The 20,739-nt window shown below is 42.2% G+C and overlaps 1 protein-coding gene across 1 annotated transcript; it reads left to right on the forward strand.

The window, feature by feature from the left end:
• Positions 1–4,467: 4,467 nt before the first annotated feature.
• CFAP418 (cilia and flagella associated protein 418) lies at positions 4,468–20,269 on the forward strand (the record flags this gene model as incomplete). The annotated part of the gene is made up of 7 exons (XM_081996750.1): positions 4,468–5,023; positions 6,514–6,613; positions 7,512–7,582; positions 8,090–8,155; positions 8,964–9,059; positions 11,159–11,290; positions 20,251–20,269. The coding sequence occupies exons 1-7, from the start codon at positions 4,899–4,901 to the stop codon at positions 20,267–20,269; spliced, it is 609 nt and encodes a 202-aa protein (XP_081852876.1). The 5' UTR covers positions 4,468–4,898.
• Positions 20,270–20,739: the final 470 nt, after the last annotated feature.

Here is a 20,739-nt window from a genome sequence, read left to right on the forward strand (position 1 = left end):
CTGTCCTGACATTCTTCTAAGTAATTTTTAACCTACATAAAATCACACATGCAAATAGCACTCAGGTTATATAGGTGTGATTCTGCCTAACATGTATTTTTACTGAATGGGATTCTTGTACTGAGAAAAGGAAACCAGGCAAATGCTATGCAATACAACAAAGGAGTTTATCTGGAACACCAGCCCTGTTAACTGCCACCTCCGACTCCCTCCGAGATGCAGCATCCTGGGGCCCAAGGAAGAAAAGTCTGAGTCAGCCCTGCCAAGGAGTGGGATACTAGGTTGGGGTTCACACAAACAGCAATCTTCCCCCTCACACGCGTACTCACACCACGACCCCGTGGCTTATGGGCTAGTTATTCTCAGCTCACAACTCATCTGGAGAATCATCCCTGAAAAATATTTTCCAGCCTTGGCAAGGGTGATGTAACACTATCGCTGCTTTGGTTTCAGCTCCTGTGTCCCTCAGCTAGGATGGTCTTGCGTGTTGTTTGTCTCTCACCGCAGCTGTGCAATGGGCAGCAAGTAGGAAGGATTTTTCCACAATAGCCCCCAGTCCTCTCTGCTGGACGCTTGCTCCTTACTACTCATGTTCCACAGCTTAGGTCTTTCCTGGCAGGCCAATTATTTTATATTTACTACTAATTATTATTTCTATTTTTTAAATGGAAACATTTTTTCCTTGTGATGAGATGTTTCCTCTGCGTTAACCTGCTTTATCACCATGTGCCTCCCTCTGCCCTGCTTTATGGGGACAGACACCCTTGGTGCCAGAGAATGCAGGTGCAGTAAAGCCACACAGTGCCTGGCAACACCATTTTTATTTGAAGTTACACATAATTATCACTGATTTGGAAGTGTGACCTCCTTGATACACAGCCTTACAAGCTAACAGTTTTTTTCCAGAAATGACTTTACAGTGTTTGTTATGCCCTCATGGAGATCGAAATGTCATGGTTATAAGCAGTTTTCAGGACTATGCCAGGTTCTTTAAAAGGCCCCCAGACAAGTATTTATTTTTCTTTGCATACCGTCCTGAAAACCTTCTGCTTCCCTTGGTAAGGACCACAATGTCACACTCATTTGAAAATGAGCACGTGTGGCTACAAACATCCAAAAGTATGTTTACCCCTGACAGCAAGGGCTGTGACTCTGGACACTTACCTGCTCTTCACAGGAATATCTTCCTTTGCAAGAGAACTGGGTAGCCGAGAGACCAGGTGGTGGCTGCTCACATACCTTAACCCTGAAATTATTAATTTGAAGGAAGGTTGAAAGTAACTGAAAGTTGTTCCAGTCCTGATGCCAGTCTGGTCTCACATGGGTGAGGCAGCTGCGACAGAAAACCTAACTGAAAATCCACCCTCTGAGCTGGCACCTTTGATGGAAGGATCAGCAGTGAAGTCCAAGACTGAATTGGCCTCCAGCTTAAACTGTCCTCTGATCCAAGGCCTGTCTCTCAACATCACAAATGAATAACATTATATGAGGAATCTTGCACACACTGCTATTTTTGCTGCCAAGCGGTCTTTCAAGAAGTTGTCTCCCAATCTGATATCTTTACACAGAATAATTTCATCCACAGAAATGCTTGCTAGTGGTTAAATTATGGCCAAGAATCTACATTCAGCCTGAATTTGCTCATGTTGATGCATTGTACCACTACTGGAAAATAAGTGTGGTGTCACTCAAAACGGTATTATACTGGAGTGTGACCAGGAACGGGATTAGAGCAATATCCTGTGACTGAGAGCAAGAAGTTGAACTGGTTCTACATTTCCTGGAGGCAGCAGAACACGTGGGTGAGAGTCACCATGCTACCTCCATCCCAGCTTCTGGGGCAAGAGATGGGAAGGCAGAAAGGGCTGCAGCATGCCACCACCACATCAAAAAGAAAAGTGCCTCCCTGCATTCATTTCCCTCCTGGCTGGCAGCGGGTAGCACTAGGAAATGACAGCTTTGCTATTCCCTGGTTCTGCTGGCCTCTATCATTGCCCGAGCCCTGGAGAGTTTATCATTCAGGGAAAAGGGCTGAGGAAAGCTCTGCTGGACCTCAATTAAGGCTCTCATTGGTTCTCTGGTTCCCAGAGAAAACAGAGGAGGCAAATTAATATCCTGCCCTAGAAAGTTTTTTTGTCCTCATCACTGTGGTGGCAAAATACAGTTTTATCAACACTGCTGAGAAAGCCTGCAGTAGCTTGAGGATTAGAGAACATGATGGCTTCCACCCAGAACAGCCTTCCAGCTTTCTTGTCCTCTTTTCCTAAGGATACACTGAGAAAGTATTAAACAAACAAACAAAAAAGGCATCATCAGACAAAGTGGTCGTTCTGCACTTTTCCAGCCCTCAGCAGTCGATAATCTTTCTGTTTGCATCAATATAAGCCCCAAGCAGTTAGAGGGAGACATGATTTGTACAAGCAAATACACTCATGTCCTAAGAGAGGGCAAAATTCAGGGCGTGACCTCAACTCCTTTCTCCTGGCCACAGCTTAACTGAAGGCCCAGTATGTCAGATTCACCTCAGTGTGATTCCAGGGACTGGTCTGGAATCAATTTGACCCAGTAAGTCTCTTTGATTGCATCAGGCCTTTCAGAAGTTTTGAACAACAAGGATCTAAACAGCAGGCAGCAATCTGCACAAACACAGTCTTTGCAGTTTAAGGAAATTTTTTAGGTCTGTGCCTTTTTTATTCTTTTTTTTTTTCTTTTTCATTTCAAATGCTTTCCAACTGAGCAAATGCTGCAGCGGGTTCATGGGAGAAGGCCTTGAGGCACCCCTGACTTTGGCACTGTTATCCCATAGACACTCCATACATTTTTGGCACCTTGCAGCAGACACATTGACAGCCACAGGATTGATGGAAAGGGAAAGAAGCTGTTTTGCAGTCAAAAGAAAATGTACTCGGATTTCTAAGGCCATTTGAAAGAATGCCAGAACGATACTGGATTTCGGCATTCTTAAGCTCCTTTAAGATGATGCAGCAAGTGGTCTTTTCCACATGTGATGATGTATTTCAGGACAAGAGTTTCTTCAAGATTTTCCAAGCCTGTGGGCTCCTGATCCTTTTTCAAATTACAGAGATGATAGCATACCGGGGAGAATTGTGATTAGTTTAAACTCTCCACAGCTGCGAGAGATGAATGTAAAAATTCCACAAAAAAATCCACTTCTTCTGGATTGAATTTACCTACACGACACCGAGTCCTGACCAAGGGACCACTTAAAAGAGCTGGAGCAGCATCAACACTATTTAGTTTCTTCCATAACATCAACCCAGGGAAGGCTCACAACTGTTCTACCCAACACATCTCCCCCAGCAGCACCACCATGATATGGGCTGGGGTATTAACGGAGCCCCAAGATGCATGGGGAGGAACACGGAATGATGAAATAAAACCTTAAGTACAAGGGAATTCAAACAGGGCTTGCAACTCATTACTTGGAATACCAGGAGAACTGTAAAACACCTTGTAACCGAGAGGCTTTGCTTGGAGCTGTTAAGGACAGCAGCCCCCACTTCATCACAGGCTGACAAATTTTAAACGGTCTTGGCAATGGGCAGGTGCGAGCACTGAGCTTTCTGTCTCAGCTGACCTGAGGAGACGGCAATGCTTTGTTTTGCTTAACAGGACCCCTCTCTCTCTAAATTGCTTCCTTGGGTTTCTAGTCGAATAATATAATATACAGCGTTCACCTCCACTGTTTGTCTCCAAGCATCGGCATTGACAACGCTGGCGGTGGCACCCACCTTGAGACATTTGGCCTTCCATTTGTCTCTGAAGACAGAGGAGGCCGGAGCACACACTGGAAGACTGGTGACTGACACCCCCCCATGTTTGTCTGGATTTATTAACACGGCAATAGCAGAGTCCCTGTTTTATGGGGCTTTCCTCAAAAATGCCAAATAAAGCGGGAAAAGAAAAACAAATCCGCTTGGTTAAGTTGTCTCTTTGTCAAGGAAAGGGAGGCCTGTAGTACAATGCATGAAGCCCCAGAAACCACACAGCCAGGCGGGAGGTGGCACAGGGCCATAGCGTTTCCCTCAGCGCCCAGGCCGAAACTGGCTAGAACCGGCCAGAACTGGCTGCAGCCCAGTACTGCCAGCCTCTGCAGGTAGGTTGACAGAGCCTGCCTGGACTTCCCCAAATGCTGTCAGGGACGTCTTGTTGGGAGCATTCCTGTTTTCAAGGGGGCTAGGGCCATTCTCCCAACACACGTTTCTAACCTACACAAAAAAAACCAGGCTTCTCCCGTGGAACTTGGTGAAGTAAGTAACCATTTCTTTTTGATTTAAACCGACCGATACACAGCATACTGAACTATATTACAAATACATCACGCATAAACCCTATTTTATGACTTTCGTTCCACTCCGTGAGGAGACATGCCTAACTACCAAACCGTAATCCTCACAGCTGTAACAGGTAACGTTTCCCCGAAACGTTCCTGACGGTGGCCCCGCCGTTCCCCTGCGGCCCGTTCTGAGGCGGCTGGCCGAGGCGGAGCGGCCCAGCCCGGCCCGCTTTGGCGCGGCGGCGGCCCGAGTAGTTAGGGCTAGTATGGTGGAAAAACAAATTTCAACATGCGTAGTCGTGGCCGAGTGGTTAAGGCGATGGACTAGAAATCCATTGGGGTCTCCCCGCGCAGGTTCGAATCCTGCCGACTACGACCGCAACCTATAGAGCAGGGGGCGCAAATTTTTCTTTTTTTTTTTTTTTTTCTCCTTTCAGTCCCGTCGCCCGGGCTGGCGGGGCGGCAGGCGGGGCAGACCAGGGGCCTGGCCGCGGGCAAGCTCCACAAGGGCACCCCCAACGGCCCGGCGGCCGCGGAGACTCCGCCCCTTGCCGGCGCCGGGCGGTACGGGGCCGCCTTGGCAACGGCTGGCAGCGGCAAGATGGCGGACGACTTGGACCGATTACTGGATGAAGTGGAGAGGCGGTTTTGCCGCCTGCCAGGGTGGGGAGCGGCAGGCGGCCACCGGCACGGCGAGGAGGCGGCGGCAGCGGTAGCGGAGGGCAGGTTAGCGGCCCCGCGTCGGTCCCGGCGCTCTCACGCACCTCGTCGCCGAGCGAGCGAGAGAGCGAGCGGGCGGGCGGGCGGGGGTCGGCGTCCGGCGAGAGCCCTCAGGAACCGAAAATACTGAGGTTCGGCAACCGAAATGCTGTCCGATTGTCAACGAATATACCCCGTCGTCCTTATTTTTAAACACACAATTCGTGTGCCGGCGTTACTTCCAGAGTTACTTCAGATAGCCGTTGTCTCTTGGCAGTATCCCAACCTCGGATTAAATATGGCGTTAAAAGCTGCACTAATTTGCTTGTGAGTTTGGATCAGGGTTTACTTAGCTCTATAACTGACCTCGTGATACATAAAATATCTTGCCATTTAGAGCAGGAAGAAGTTTAGCAATAGTGCTATCAAACATTTTATTATGTTGATACTTAAGTCATTTATGTATTCTGTGCATACTTTCTCTATTGTCTTCTACAGTAAGCACATAACTTACACTCTACACTTTCATGTATCCACCTCAAATTTCACAGTTTTAAAAATTACAGCCTGAATACCAGCAGTTTCAGTCATGAGAAGGTCACTGCTGACAGTACCGCCAAGCAGTCTACCACACCACTGCCTGCCCTCAGGTTTCCATCCCAGCCCACCCAGGTGTCTCAGACTCCAGTTAGAAGGTCTATGGACCACAGGGGCTTGGCCAGATGACTCCACAGGTGGGCTGCTGAGCCTACAGGCAATGCCCTGACCCAACAGGCATTTCAGAGGCCCAGGCAAGGATCTCAAGCAGCCGAATGACTAATACAAGACCAACAACCCCACTACCTTTGGCCACATTACTGGACTTCCCTGTTGTTTGCATAATGGTTAGATGAGCACCTAAATTTAATCAATCTAATTACAAAGTTATAAAAAAATCACACAGCTTTCTTCTTTCTCAGGAGTAGATTTGTTCGTGATTGGTTGATACAACAGAACTACAGGCCTCCCTTTCTTTGACAGAGAGATAGCAAACAGCAGACTTGAGTGACAAGACTCCTTACTTGAGTGAAAGCGAAGTGCAGGTGATCTCTCTAAATGCATACAGTTTGGCAGGAATTCCTTCAGAACCACTGCAGTTGTTTAGCATGAGGAGATAACTCCCTCTGACCTTTTTATATTCCTGCTTCTGAAGATTAATGTGAAAAATCAGGGCTGTCTGATTTGTTGCTCAGTAAATGCAGCATGGGTTATATTATTATAGTTTTATTCAGGGTTGGAAGTGGTTGGAAATAAAAGAAGCAAGCAAAAATAAGACCTATGATGGGACAGTTCAACAGGGACTGAAAGGTGTCATCCTGCAGTTTCCATCTGTCCAGTCATGATTTGGATGGCCTACCTTAGATAACTACAGAAATATTAGGGGAAAAAGACTGTAACTAATTTTATATTTTAATATGCAATTCTTAGAACTGATCTGGTCATGCTACAAAATGAAGGCTGATTTGTTTGTTTTTCAGATCAGCTAAACTGTTACGGAGTGCTGGCAGCAGTGAAGAAGATATAGATGACATTATTGATGAAATCTGTAATGACAGCAGCTTTGCCAAAACACCTCTGGTGAGTAGGAATCTGGAGAAATGCAGAACGGATGAGGTTGAGCGATGGAATGAAAAGCACCATAAACTAAAACTGTTTTAAAGCAAAATATGAACTAAAACAAGCTGTAGGATAAACTTGGAAAATAAAGTGGAAAGGAAAATGGAGCAATCCTATAGTGAGGAACAGGATAAAGAGTTTGTCTTACCCAGGTGGTAACAGGCAGTTGAAGGAAATGCTAGTTCAAGATAGAGCATATTGTCAAATATCATAGAATCATGGAATGGTTGAGGTTGGAAGAGGAATCAGTGGAGGTCATGTAGTCCAACCACCTGCTCAAGCAGGGCTACCTAGAGCTGGTTGTCCAGGACTCTGTCCAGATGGCTTTTGAGTATCTCCAAGGATGGAGACTCAACAGCCTCTCTTAAGTAACCTCATCCAGTGTTTGACCACCCTCACAAGAAGACATCTTTTCATATGTTTAACTGGAATTTCTTGTATTTCAATTTGTGCCCATTGCGTCTCCTCCTGTGGGCCCCAATGAGAAGAGTCTGGTGACATCTTCTTTATTCTTACCCACCATGTATTTTTACACGTTGATAAGATTCTCTTGACCTTTGTCTTCTCCAGACTATACATTTCCAACTCTCTTAGCCTCTACCTGTAGTCAGATGGTCTAAGTTCTTAATCACCATTATGTCCATGTCTCTTTTGTACTGGGCACTCATTCCTCACTTATCTGTTACTTCAGCAGCTTTTGTCTCAAAGAGCCTCACAGAAACCTGAGCAAGAAAATTCCCAAATTCTTAGTCCCCTTCTTCTGTGACTGAGATTTTCTGGCTCATGCTTACGAAGTAAAACAGAATATTGTTACCTTGCTGTAATGCTGCCTTTTGTTCTTTGATTGCTTTTTAAATAGAAATTGAAGTCTAACTCTGCAAGTCTCACACCTGAAAGCAATAGTGCTGTTGTACAGGCTCATAGGAAAAGGTAAGTGAGGAATGTTTTGGCTAGTTGAACATAGCTTGATTATAGCTTGTTGTCCATCTAATAATATTGATACGCTTAATCTGTGTTGACATTAACTAAGAAAGAAACTGAGTATTTCGAGAAGCATTCTTTTTAAAGATACAAAAAGGTAAAGAGAAAGATAATTTTGAAGAATTACTAATGTACTTTCATGTCAAAATTTTTTGTTATAAATTTATTAATTATTTAAGTTCTTGAACGACAACTTCCTTTGCCTTATGGACATAAACGTTTATCAAATGCTGCAATATATAGTTGCAGGATAGAGAGTTGTTGTCATAGAGTTTTTCTTTGAACACCTTAGTAATGGAAATTTTAAAATTCTATAGATTGTAAGCGTTGGATGCTTTGCCTATATTTAATAAATATTATTATAGAAATACCATGATGTTAAACTAGAAGGAGCATTGTACTGCTCTTTCCAAAATGTTTTGCAATAATTTAATATTTTGAATGAAATCCATATAGATGCTGTCCAGTGTACTTGGGTGGAAGCTCTTCACCATATGGCATAGGAACAAATATTTCAAAAAGGTAGGAAACGTAAAAAAAAAGTTCTACTTGCTTTATCATTATTTTTATTCACAGCTGTGTTTCTGTGGTAGTAGAGAGTTCTGTGTTTGAACTGGACAGGACAGACCTATATTCATCTAAACATGTGGCTGCCTCTAACTGCAGTTGAAGTCAGCTGGTTCCTTCCAGTCTCTGTTGACCACTAGATCTTTTGTTTGTTCGAGGAGTTGAAAGATGTGTGCAGATGAGACACAAGACTCCAAAAATAACTGTAGTTTAGGAAATTGCTGCTGTAGAGTATTGTTATTTTTCCCTGCCTCGCTTCGCTTCTCTGTGATGCCAAGTATGTCACTTAAATGAATGGGCTGGTTTAGATCATCCTGGAGCCTGAAGTGAAAATAGCCAGAGTGCTTTGCAACTGTAGCTGAACTTATTAGGAGAGGTACTTTAAAGATTTATTGCCAACATCCTATAGAACATTATTGCATTTCCATGTGGGATTTTTTGTAGTAGGTAATTATGCACTTGATGCATATTTGGATGCTGGTCAGGTGCCATACCAGTGAGGAGGACCAAAGAGAATATATCAAGAGAGTATCAGTTTATTTGATGCATTCAGTGAGGTTAGGAACCTGTAAAAATAATACATGAATGTATAGTTAAAACTCATGCCATAATGAATCTGCCAGAGATGTAAAAATAATTAAGATTGCAGAGTAACCTTGCTTCTAGTATTTCTGAGTGAGCGCTGTACTTTAGAACAGTTACGATGTGTGTAGCTCCTCTGACTGTAATAAGCTCTTGGAGCTTTCTGTTCTTTTTTGACCAGAACGTGTGATCAACTACGTTGTACTGCTTGTGACTTCCGTGTGTCACTTTTCAATGACTACATCTGGGATCAGTCCTGTGATTATCTTTTTTTCAGGTATGTCTGAGGTGGGTTTGCTATTAATATTGTGTTAATGTGCTTTGGAGCTTGATAGGAATAGAAAAGATGAAAAGTCCTGAGCACTCCTGCGTTACCTAAAAAGGAGCATGTGTGCAACTTGCTCGGTCATCAGGTGGGGAAGTCTGCAGGGATAGGGATGCAGAATCTCCCATAGTCTATTTTCATGCCTTTCCATTTCGTCCCACATCACTCTCCCTCTCTGCTTGTAAAAAGAATTGAGGTTTCACGGATCAAAAGGCAACTTTACTGCTGAAATGAGCAGATGAACCCATGTGATGGGTTGGCCTCCGGTGTGCCATCGCAGGATGCCTACAAAATGAATGCAGACTGTTCAGTGTGTACTTCTCACCATACCTTTGGCCATACACACTGTAACTGTTTCAAGTCAGATTTTCTTTTTTCCAATATCAAGTATTAATGCTGTCATGTTCAGTGAAAATCAAATAGTCTGATTTCTTAACAGACTTCTTTTTGAAGCATGGATTGATTAAATGGAGGGGTGGGATTTTTGTTTTCTTGTTATATTGTGATGTCTTTGACTTCAATTATTTCAATTTTTTTTGAAGACTTAAAATTAAGGAGTTCTTATTTCCAGTTTCTCTAAAACTGTATCTAATGCCAAGACATAGTGAAGGGTAGTGTAGTCATCATGCTCCTAATACAGACATCAAATTTGGATTCCTCTCATTTTAGTAAAGTTTCTGTATGTGCCCATTAACTGATGGAGGTGGTGGATATGTTCAGAGTGTGTGCTTGACCACCAGTGGGTGGGACAGCTGACAAAGAACAATGGGTATATTGTCTCCTTTTCCATTATTTTTCTTGTATCACATGTTAAGTTTTTCCCATATTTTCCTTCCAGTTTTGAAATTTGTGTTTCTCTTTAAATGAAAATCTTATTTTCCCATTATTTAAAGCAGCATTAAAAATACAGTGCATTTCTCTCCTGAGATGAGTTTGGTAGCTGGAAAGGTTAAATAAGGATTCTTTTATTTACTCAAAGTCTAAATTATTCTGCTTCTAAGATCTTGAAATTAATAAAATAAAAATTAAAAAGAGGCATTGTCACTGATTATAATCTGTAATCTTTAGCAAGATACTTAGCTATTTATTTTGACTAATGTGAATTTTAAAAAGCAAACTTGAAGCTTAAACATTTGCCTTCCATGAATAGGTGTCTGACCTCTTTTTCAAAAAATTCTCCCTTAGATGTTTGCTTTGGGTTTTCTTTATATATCTGGGCTTGTTAATGTTGTTTTTGAGCAATTCAGTGGCCAGTAATTGATGGCCAGGAGGAGGTCATGAGAGCAAGCATACTTAAAATCCTACATCTTCACTTATTTTTTGAAACAACTTGTTTTTGTAGTAGCCATGCTGATTTTTCATTTGTTGTGGTTGATGCTTGCACAGGAATTATTTGTGGTTTGATGTACATTCTTCTCTCTTATGGACATTTCATTTCAGTCACTTTAACAATCATCCTGAGAACAGTTCCTGATGAAAAGTTTAACTCTGTAGTTGTACCCATTCTGCATGGGGATTTTTACAGTAAGTTTGATAAGATAATCATAGAATCATAAGAATCATAGACAAGTTTCGGTTGGAAAGGACCTTTAAAGCTCATCTAGTCCAACCCACCTGCACTGAGCAGGGACAACTTCAACTAGATCAGGTTGCTCAGAGCCCAGTCCAACCTGACCTTGAATGTTTCCAGGGATGGGGAAACATAAATACATTTTTGGATAATTTCTTAACACAAGAATTAACTCCACCTGGTTTTCTTCCCAACTCTTTTTCTGGAGGCTGATATAGCATCTCTAAACCCAACAGAGGACATTGCTTGCAAAAACATCACTCTCCAGTTGATCTGAAAATACAGCAACTATGCACCAAGACTGCTCTGAGGAAAGGATTGTGTTCAAAACAGAATTTAAACATATCCCTAAATTCATTCATAACAGTGGTGCTCAGAAATGTTCTTAAGAGCTTTTCTGAATTGAAATGGCCTCATGAATCTTTTTTTCTTTCAAAAAAAAAAAATGCATGATCCTAAACTGAATTCACTTGATTGGCAGGAATAACATGCCTGAGCTCAGTAAACTAAGAGCGAAGATGACAAAGAAGAAAGGAGCACGAGCATATGCTTGCCAATGCAGCTGGAGATCCATTGATGAATTAACTGACCTCCAAACAGACCAGCAGCTTCGGTGGGTTTGTGGTAAACATGCAGAATGAAGTGCTCTTGTCTGTGGTACCTACTTGTGTGGAAACACGTCATAAACTCAGTTTGTTTCCCACACAGTTTTCCGAGAACAGATGGAAACCTGAATACTTATGTCTAGAAATAGATTATAACACCCAGACTTCAACCTGAAAACTTTTTTTCAATTTAACTGTCTTGCAAGCAATATCGGGAGTTGAATTAGTGGAAGAAACAACCAATTTGGAGGCTTTCTGGAAGCTAAATGAGGTTAAAGCTCATACTCAGTGGTGTTAAAGAAAGGAAGAGGAAATCGACAGCTTTAGGCATGGGGCAAAGCACCTTGAGGCTGTTCCTCATATCTAGCAGAGAGCCTTATTTCCAGTGTCTGCAAAATCTTGGACTCAAAATGGTGGGTTGGGATGCAGCCATGACACACAAGTGTATGAATTTCTGCATGGAAATTAATACTGCTATTCTGCTTTGCTCATAGCTGTTAATGAGCAAGTGGTTGTAGATCTCTTAAAAAATTACTGAGGGATCAGCTCTCACCTCAAAGGTTTCAGCACACCTCAAAACTTCACTTTCTTTTACTCACCAGTAGCCAAAAACTGCAGTTGCTGGAAATTTCCTTCCAGTTCCTACTACTTTCTTCAAAGCACTTTCTGCTGACTAAAGACTTTTACCACAGTGAATTTCTTGGACTTCCCTTCAGCCTTCACTGCAAGAGGTGAACAAGTTATTGTGCAATTATTAAATATTATGCAATTTTAAAGAGATTCTGAAGAGTATATGACTCTTCTGTCAATATTTTCAAGGGAAAAAAGACTCAGGCTTTTAAGAGTGAGAAAATATATATCCCTACTGATGTTCAAATTTGGATTTTTTTGAGTTTCACTTCGCTTTCACTTCAGCTTCACTTCAAAATACTACATATTCAGAAAGTGTAACTGTCGTGTTTCAACACACTCCCTTCTTCCAGTAACATAAAACTTCTTCTGGTGTCATGTTACTTGGTGAATTGTCTTGATTACAGTTAATGTCACTGTAGTTTATGAGCTCTTTCTTTTCATTATATATAAAGAGCACAGGAGATGGATTTGGGTTTTGGGTGGGCAGAGAGGAAGGAAAGGATTACCAGTCCTGGCAATTATTACATTGAAAAGTATCTCAAAATGGGAAGTCTGTCACTATTTTTGCTATGCAGTATGTGATACTGTACAGATAAATTCAAAATTGCTTACTTTGTGCAATTCTATACAGAGACATTTCTTGTTTTGTGAAGTTCTGCTCATGGCCCTAATCTGTACATTGTCAATCTGTTCTTTTTCTGAGTTTTTCCAGAACAATTGCATGGTCTTTCTTATAGAGGTCACCTCTCAAATCTGTTGCTTTGTCTGTACCGCTCTGAAAGAGCAAATCCTGGTAGAGACCAGAGGCATAATGTACTTTGCATCCTCCTCACCTTCCCCCTCCATGAGTGTTTTTTCAGAACCTGCAGAGGACCAGCAGTGTGCCTGGGAGGCCTGGCAGTGCTTACATACACAGTGCTGCTTCAGTGCTCTAGACTGCATGTTCCAGTGCCACACATGGCCTTGCTAGTAGGTTCAGAGGTGGGCTGGCTTTGGAGGGGTACTACTTGGCATAATACTATAGACGTATATAGGGTCATGTATTGTTTTCAATGCAATTGGTGTTTCAGGCTGAGTTTCAACTGCTAGAGTCTAAAACTGCAGGTTCAGGAAACGGAGAGACCCAGAGACCAATTGATTAATGCTCGATCAGCTACTGGAAGAGGTCTGCTTGTCTTTCTGTCCCTTGTGAAGAGATAGCCCCCATGTGGACTTGTAAGCAGTAAGTGTTCGTGGGTTTTCTTCAGGTGGGTGTGAGTGATTTCCATTCCCAGAGAACATCAGCACTAATGGTAAGAGAAGAACCCAGCGGTAGTATGTACTTTATTAACAAACTCTAGAGAAGAATATACCTATTCTCCATTCTTCTTCTTCTTGAAGAATGCATTTCAAGAAGTGCTAAACTGCCTTGGCTTGCCCATTCCAAGGCCGTTTGACCAAGTAGCCCCACAGGATGTTCTTTTGGCCTGGTTTTGCACAGGAACTTGTGCCATGATGTAGGGAACAAGTTAGATTTGCAACTTCTGAGCAGGGAATGGGGAAAATCCTAACACCCATCTCAGTTCATGAGACTGTATTATGTGACTTGGAAAAGGAGCATGTCTGCTGTACCCTGTTTTAAGCAAACCAGCAGAAATAGTCACCCCCTCTGGAGCAGTTTGCACTACCAAGTAAGTGTGTGGAACAAATCTTGTGGAAACAAAAGCTCAAGACATTAGAACATTTGTTCTATTGAATTTTATGACAAGATGACAGCCTGCAGCACTTGAAGAGTGGAGACTAGGAAGGAATTGATATGAAAGGGCTAAGAGTGTAGGAGAAGTAAAAAGGATTAACACCAATATCTATTGACAGCATTAGTCAGCATTTCTCCTAGGTCACCTTATCCCTCAGTCTTCTGTTAGCCTGGAGAGTTGTAGAAAGAGAGCTCTCTTTCCTGGATAGAAATGGCATCACTAATGCCATTAACACTGCAATCCAAGCACTGAAAATGTTAGAAGATAATCTTTTTTGGTAAACATACGTGGAAGCCTGAGCATTCCCCTGAAATCATCATGTTTATTCAAGTATAGTTACTTGTTTCTGGCCTTGGGCAGAATGGTGGGATATGACAGCTCTTTGTCCAAGTGAAGTTTTAAACAGGTGCAGAAATAGTGCTTATTATATTGGTTTTCATTACAGGATTTAGCGTATTTCTAGATCTGAGAATAGTTACTATGTCATTAAATATAATTACTTTGTTGGAAAGGAGTGCTATTAAGTATTTGACTTCCCTTCCTTTGCTTTCTTCAGTGACATGTAACAAGCCACTCCAAAGTCCTCACATGAAAAGAATGTAAAGAATGGTAAAATTGGAGCTTAAGTGTTCATTTGATGAAGATATTGTAAGATAGCACAAGGTTTTCAAGATGGAGCCCAGACCTTAAGTGATATTTCCATGTCAGTTATCTGAGATAGCAGGGACTATGTAAAGAATATTGTTTAAGAAATGCCATTCAGCTGTTGTCAAACGGAAGTACTGGCGAACGGTTTTGCTAAGTATAAATGTGGCCATTGTTTTCTTCCAGTTTTTTGCTTTGGAAGTAATAATGCCATTTCTGTTTGTGAAAAAGGCAAGGTGAAAACCTGAGACTTTCATTTTGCTTGGGTGATATGCTTGGAAATTTTCTAGCCTGCAGCACTAGCCTGTAGTAGATCCCTCAACGAAATCAAAGCAATGAAGGGTGACAAAATGAGAATCCAGGCAAAAGCATTCACTTGGAAACGCAGTCATTGGTTTAATGTTATACCAGCTTTTCTACATCTGTGTTCCTGCAGTACTTCTGGATAGGAATCCAATTCAGATGTACTTAGTACATTTTGAGAGCTTTTCTTTATCAAATTTTAATGTGCTATTCTAGCTATATCTCACTTGTTTTACCTGCAAACTGCGGAGGGTGTCCAACACAGATGCTGAATATAGCTCAGCAGAGTAATTATTAAATTAGTAATCTTGCCCTGCCACAAAATTTAACTTACAGAAGCGTAATAGGATTACATATTATGAACTTTGCACTGTATAAAGTTGAATAAAGATTTATGGTTTTTTTCTGAACACCCATTTCAGTTTTGTACTGAAGGCATTCTGCCAGTGGTAGGCACTGGAAGCTGCCACTTGTTGAAAGACCACTCAGTGCTCTTCTTTCCTGACACGTGAGTCTTTGGCTCCTTTAACAAGCACCTGTGGTAGCCACACAATAGGAGAGACACTGTGTTGAGAGCCACGTAGGCAAATTTTTCTTACTGCCAGGCTCTTTTTACACAAGATCTGACCAGTTTTATCTCTGGTGTGACACCCGATAACTGCAGGCAGGCCACCCTGGAAGCAGATGGAGTAAAGGAGTATCAGGTGCTACACATTTGTGAGGGCCACATATGCTGCCGGGAAGTTGGCATTGTGTGCTTCGAGGAAAGTATTTTTCAGAAAAGTATTTTTCAAATGTTGACACTTCAATAAATAAAAAGTTGGAGGAAATTTGAATTGTGTGTTGTGTAAATTCTGTTGTGGTGTTCCTATCCAAGAGAAGCCTTCTGAAAATGATGTAGGACCATGTTTTCTCTGTCGGAAAGGTTATGAAACGCCCTTAATACAGAAACGTTGTCCAGCTCATAAGAAACAGTAAGTACTGTTGTGTGTGTTTTCTCACATCAATGGAGATGTAGCAAATACCTGAAAGTAAATGAGCTTTAATGTTCTTTACCAAATAACATGAGGAGAGCACGTTAAGTTACAGAGAGTTCATAAAGGTGGATACATTTACCACGTTTCTTGGATGTTTACCTAGGGTAAAAGATGGAGCCCGTTGCTGTGGGAGTAGCTAAATTTCTTGCAGAGTGGGATGCAGGTACCTCTGTGTATCAGTCAAGGCAGGTTATCACCAGCATCATACTGGTCGCTTAGAAGTGGGAAATCGATCAGGGAATCGCAGCATTTGCTGTCCCCTAGATCTTGCTGTAGAAATCCATTCTTAGTACCAGGACAAAGTTGCTCTGAATGATGGAGTTGGAATAAACCTTGTTTCTCCATCACGAAGAAATGTTGCGTGGCATACATTAGAGTCATGGGCATAAATAGTCCCTATACTCCATTCTGAATTTGGACTCAGGTGTCGGTGCTATTCAGGTAGTAATCACTTCCCAGACTTAGTGGGCAGTGTGGGCTCGGTGAGAATACACAGAAAACACCCACTGACTCAGGAGTACTCCTGACTTACCTTGCTTACGACTTGACACATTGACCACTTCTGTTGTGCTTTAAATGCAATTTGGGGTAAAATGTGATTATACAATCTAGTCTGCAGAGGGCAGAGCATCACCGCTGAGTGTTACAGTTCCGGCTTCTGCTGTGCTAATACAAGCTGATACTTCTTTTTTTCTGGAGTAATGAAGGGTTACATTCAACTGACTTAGGCTTCTTGCATTTGTTTTCTAATGGCGTGATTATAAGTGGGGTAGCCAGATCTGTGGCAACTCCACTTGATTTTTGTGTCGCTGCATCCAAATGGTCCTTGGGTAGTCCTTGACCAATACTGAAGCAGATTAGTATTTTTAGCTGTCAGCTAAAGAAGCATAAAAAAAGTGTGTGTTTATATATACGTAAGTGTATGTATGTTTATCCTCTAACAACATCAGTGGAAGAACTAAATTGCCTTTGGGATTTACTTTTCACCCTGACCAAATTAATTTTCCCTGAAAATGATGTTAAGCGGTTTTGGCAAGTAGAGGTTGTGTACTTTAAGATCTCGTAATGTCCCGTACAAAATTTATACAGCATATCGCCCAAGATGTTAAAAGGTGGCAGATCTTAAAAAGAAAATAGCAAAAGGTCAAGATTTAATAGAAATATCAAAAAATTGTTTCTAGGGCAGAAAGCCATGCAGAAAACCGGAGATGCTGCAGAGCAGTCTGAGTAATGGCAGGGAGAATCATCCAAAGACCCACATCCTGCAGTTCATCGGCCATGAGCCCTGGCTAAGGTTTTGGTGAAAAGTGAGTTTTAAAAGGTTACGTCAAGCTGCACCTTTGCAAACACCCTGCCTCCCACGAACACACACGCAGACAGAGTGGTTCTTCCAGTTCAAACTCTCTTCTGGTTCTTTGGGAATTCAGTAAGTGTGCCAGTACAAAGCAGATGTAGAGTGGATGGAACGTGACCTGCGCTAGCCGCTGAAGTTGTATCTATTTCTGAAAAAGTGATGAGGTGCTTTTAACTAGAAGCACAAACGTATCTAAACCGTGAAACCAGAGTTTGCTTATTTTACCGGTAAAATAGGGAGTATCACCTAAATTTAGCCTAGTTACACCAGAGGTGAGTGATCTCTGTAACACTCCATTTTTTACTTCCTTCCTTCCCTGTAATAGGAGGAATAGTGGAACAAAAAGTTTTAGTGGAGAAAATGGGAACAAGCAAGGCTGAGTAGCACACTGTGAGAGGCTGCGTATAGAAAAGTTTTGCGAAAACAGTTTTTCAGGCAAGAAATAAGCCACTGTTTTTTGTTTGCTTCTAAACTAAAGGCAGCACACCTAAGTGAAAGAAACAAAAATAGCATGCTGTAGGGAGAAGTTCCAATGCCCACAAACAATTTGCCAAAAGAGAGGACAAAGCTTTATATGGGAGGTGTCCTTTCTAGGAGTCTTTTAGGATTGCAATTCCAGGGTCTGGCCCAGAAGACGGAGGTGAATCCACTCCCCCATCCACTGCCCTTCCGTCACTTCCATCCCAGGAACCTGAGCTGCAGAGGGAAGCAAAGTGCAGGAGGGACTTGACCCTCAGAGGGTACCTGCTTGCTTCCCATGAGGATGCCGTGGAACACAGGAGCCGAGTGTGGTTCATTTGGGTTTGGGGGCAGAGGTCCTCTGAAATTTGTGAGAAGGGTTCCCTGCAGTATTTTGAAAGCTGTTCCCTGGTGATTATAGGTTTTAGATACAAGAGCTGAGCTATTCAGATATTATACTTGTATATTATAGTCAGATATTATACTTAGTGCTAAGATATTCAGGGCTGCTAAAATGCTCTTAGCCAGTGGTTTGTAACTGTTATTCAAATATAAGCAAATGATCTTGAAGTTTTTCATGACAGATTAGTGAAACTGAAATCCTTACAGCCTCATAGCTTATACTAAAGAACTGTGTAAGTAAGTTGTCTATAAGGGAAGCAGAGAGGAGGGAGACATTTTCATACTGGTTAAACAAACGCGTAACATTCTAGCTCCAAGTACCTTAAATACATCTATTTAAAAACGTGGTTGTCTACAGAGGGAAAAAAGCCTGTTAACTAGCTCTTGAATGGCGGTTGGGTATTTATGAAGTATCCACAGAATTTTTCAATCTCTATTTAAAGGCAAGCAATACGGCCTTACTCTTAAGATAATGCAATATGTGTGGTAGTGATTAAATACAGTGAGCATATATCTTTCAGCTAATGCAGAGAAGCTTTGGGATAGTCAGCAATCTGGCCGTGCTTGGAAGACCGTGTCCTGACCTCCCCGATGTAAACAACATTCACAGGAAGGGGGAAGCAGCCGTCAGAGACAGGAAGGTTGAATTTAGCATCGAACTCCTTATCTAGGCAGAGCGGGCTGCTCAGGATGCTGGTAAGAAAAAGTGTACAAATTGCTACAGCAGGGTGTGATAGCTGCCTGGCCCTTCCTGGGAAGACCATTCACATCAACGTAACCAGGGTACAATCTTGTGTGTACAGATGGGTTTAGGACGAGATTATATCCTGGGGCCGGTTATCCAAAATAACGCTTACCACAGTGTATTACAATCGCATTCAGCCTCGGTTACCATCACTTGCAGGAAGAGATTGATCTGCGTGCTGAAGTAGGAGGGGGTGTGTCTTTTAAAAATAAAAGGGTTATCATAGTAAGGGTTATTATTAGTCTCATTAGCCCTAAAGGAATATAAGCCTTTCCTGAATCCTAATACGCACTGCAATATCTGGTTTAATTTTGAGTTTGTAGGTTTTATATCAGAGCTGGCACAGCTCTGGTTCGAACACGTTAGAGACAAAAGCTGTGGCAGCATTGTTTTGCATGCTTTGAGTCAGTGAGGCGTCTCGTTTACAAGTGGGAGATAAATGGCTTCAAAACATTCTTTGCAGTGTAATTGGTTGCTCATTAACGTAGGATGCCAAGTTTCCTTTTGATTTCTGTGTATGTCTTGGGAAATCCATCTGCCCTGAGCCTATAGCACAGCAAGGCACCATTCAGTCAATGCATGCTCCTCAGTGGCTGAAATGAAGAGTTAATGCAAAATTGTAGCATCCTCTGCATTGATTTTTCTGTGAATGATGACTCTTATTTCTCCCATCTTCCCCAAAGATATACTACAAAATTATTTCAGATTTTCTCAGAACTTTATTCAAGCTGAGATTGCAACCTGGAAACACTTTAAAGCAGTCTTTTAGTTGCATCTTCCCACATATGTCTGAAACACCTCTTTTCATATTTTTTTTCCATGCCTGATATATATTTAGTTCAATTCCAGTGAGGAAGGCTGGAAGCAATTAAACTATGAAAAAGGAGAGTGGTATAAAAGAGTCTACCCCTGTTCTGAAGAGCAATAAAATGTATCTGTCCTGGGTAATTGCAAAGACAACATTCTGGATTTGAATTGCTAAAACAAGTTAAACCAAGAAGATATTGGGGTCCGTCTGTTCTGCAAACTGAATGTGGGTACCGCACATCACCAATCTCCTGAGCACAGGAGGATACGGTGACACAGCTGTCAGCAGTCTTAGCGCCCAGAGTATCCAGCCAGGTGCTTCACACCAGGGCTGCTAGTGTAAGCTAAAATCCTTAATCGCTCTGGTTTCGCAAAGGACTTTTTTTTTTCCCCGTGGTATATTGGAAATCCCTTCTAAAACCTGGAGAGCATTACTTCTTTATAAAGAATATATTTGTAAAGTGGATAATTTCCAGATGTCAAATCATTTCTCAAACCTTGCAATAACAATTCACTGCTTGGGGTTCTCAGCCAGCGCTGGGCATGTGATTAACTTGGGTATTTTCAGGATCCATCGTAAGGCAAATGACACCTTTAAGTAGGGGAAAAACAAACAGCCTAATAGGCACCTCACGGCAGAGAGCACCTCATGAGGTTTGTCCCAACACATTCTCACGTCATTGTTCGATAGGGTAACAGGCCATAAAAGAACGAAGCAGCTACTTTCCTTTTCTGTCAGATGTTGCAAGTTACTCATATTTCCTGTTCTGCTATTTAAAGGACTAAGGGCTGAAAATGAGAGTTCATTAACTTGTCTGAAATGAAATATTTTCCTGTCTTTCTACAGCCACATTTCAAATGGATGACACAAACACAGGCCTGGAAGGCATCTCCGAGGAGCGGGTAGTGCCTTCTGCCCTGAGATGGAGCTACCCGTACTGAAGCTCAGGCTGAACCCTGAGTGCAGGTTGCCACCAGAACTTTCCCTCCAGTCTGCAGGGGATCTGGATATAGCATACGTCAAAAAAAGAGAGACCAGGAGTTTCCATGCCAGCTGTCCAGCAGGTCCCAGGAGGGGCAGGAGGACCACACCTCCCTCCCTGCTGCCTGATGCGTTGGGCTGTATTTTGTCCAAGAACAGAAGTATGTGGGAGAACGCGGGTGAATTTCAGTAAGTTAACACCAGTGGTATTTAGGCACTGAATCCCTCTCTGTATTTTTGACAGTCTCCCCTTAACTGAGCACATTCACCCTTATACCATTTAAAAATAAAACATTGCTTCCCACACTTTTTTTCTTTCCTCTCAGCTGCTATTTTCTTTACAGACTTGAAAAT

The sequence above is a fragment of the Phaethon aethereus genome (assembly GCF_964289735.1).
Source record: "Phaethon aethereus genome assembly, chromosome: 2".
Taxonomy (NCBI): Eukaryota; Metazoa; Chordata; class Aves; order Phaethontiformes; family Phaethontidae; genus Phaethon; species Phaethon aethereus.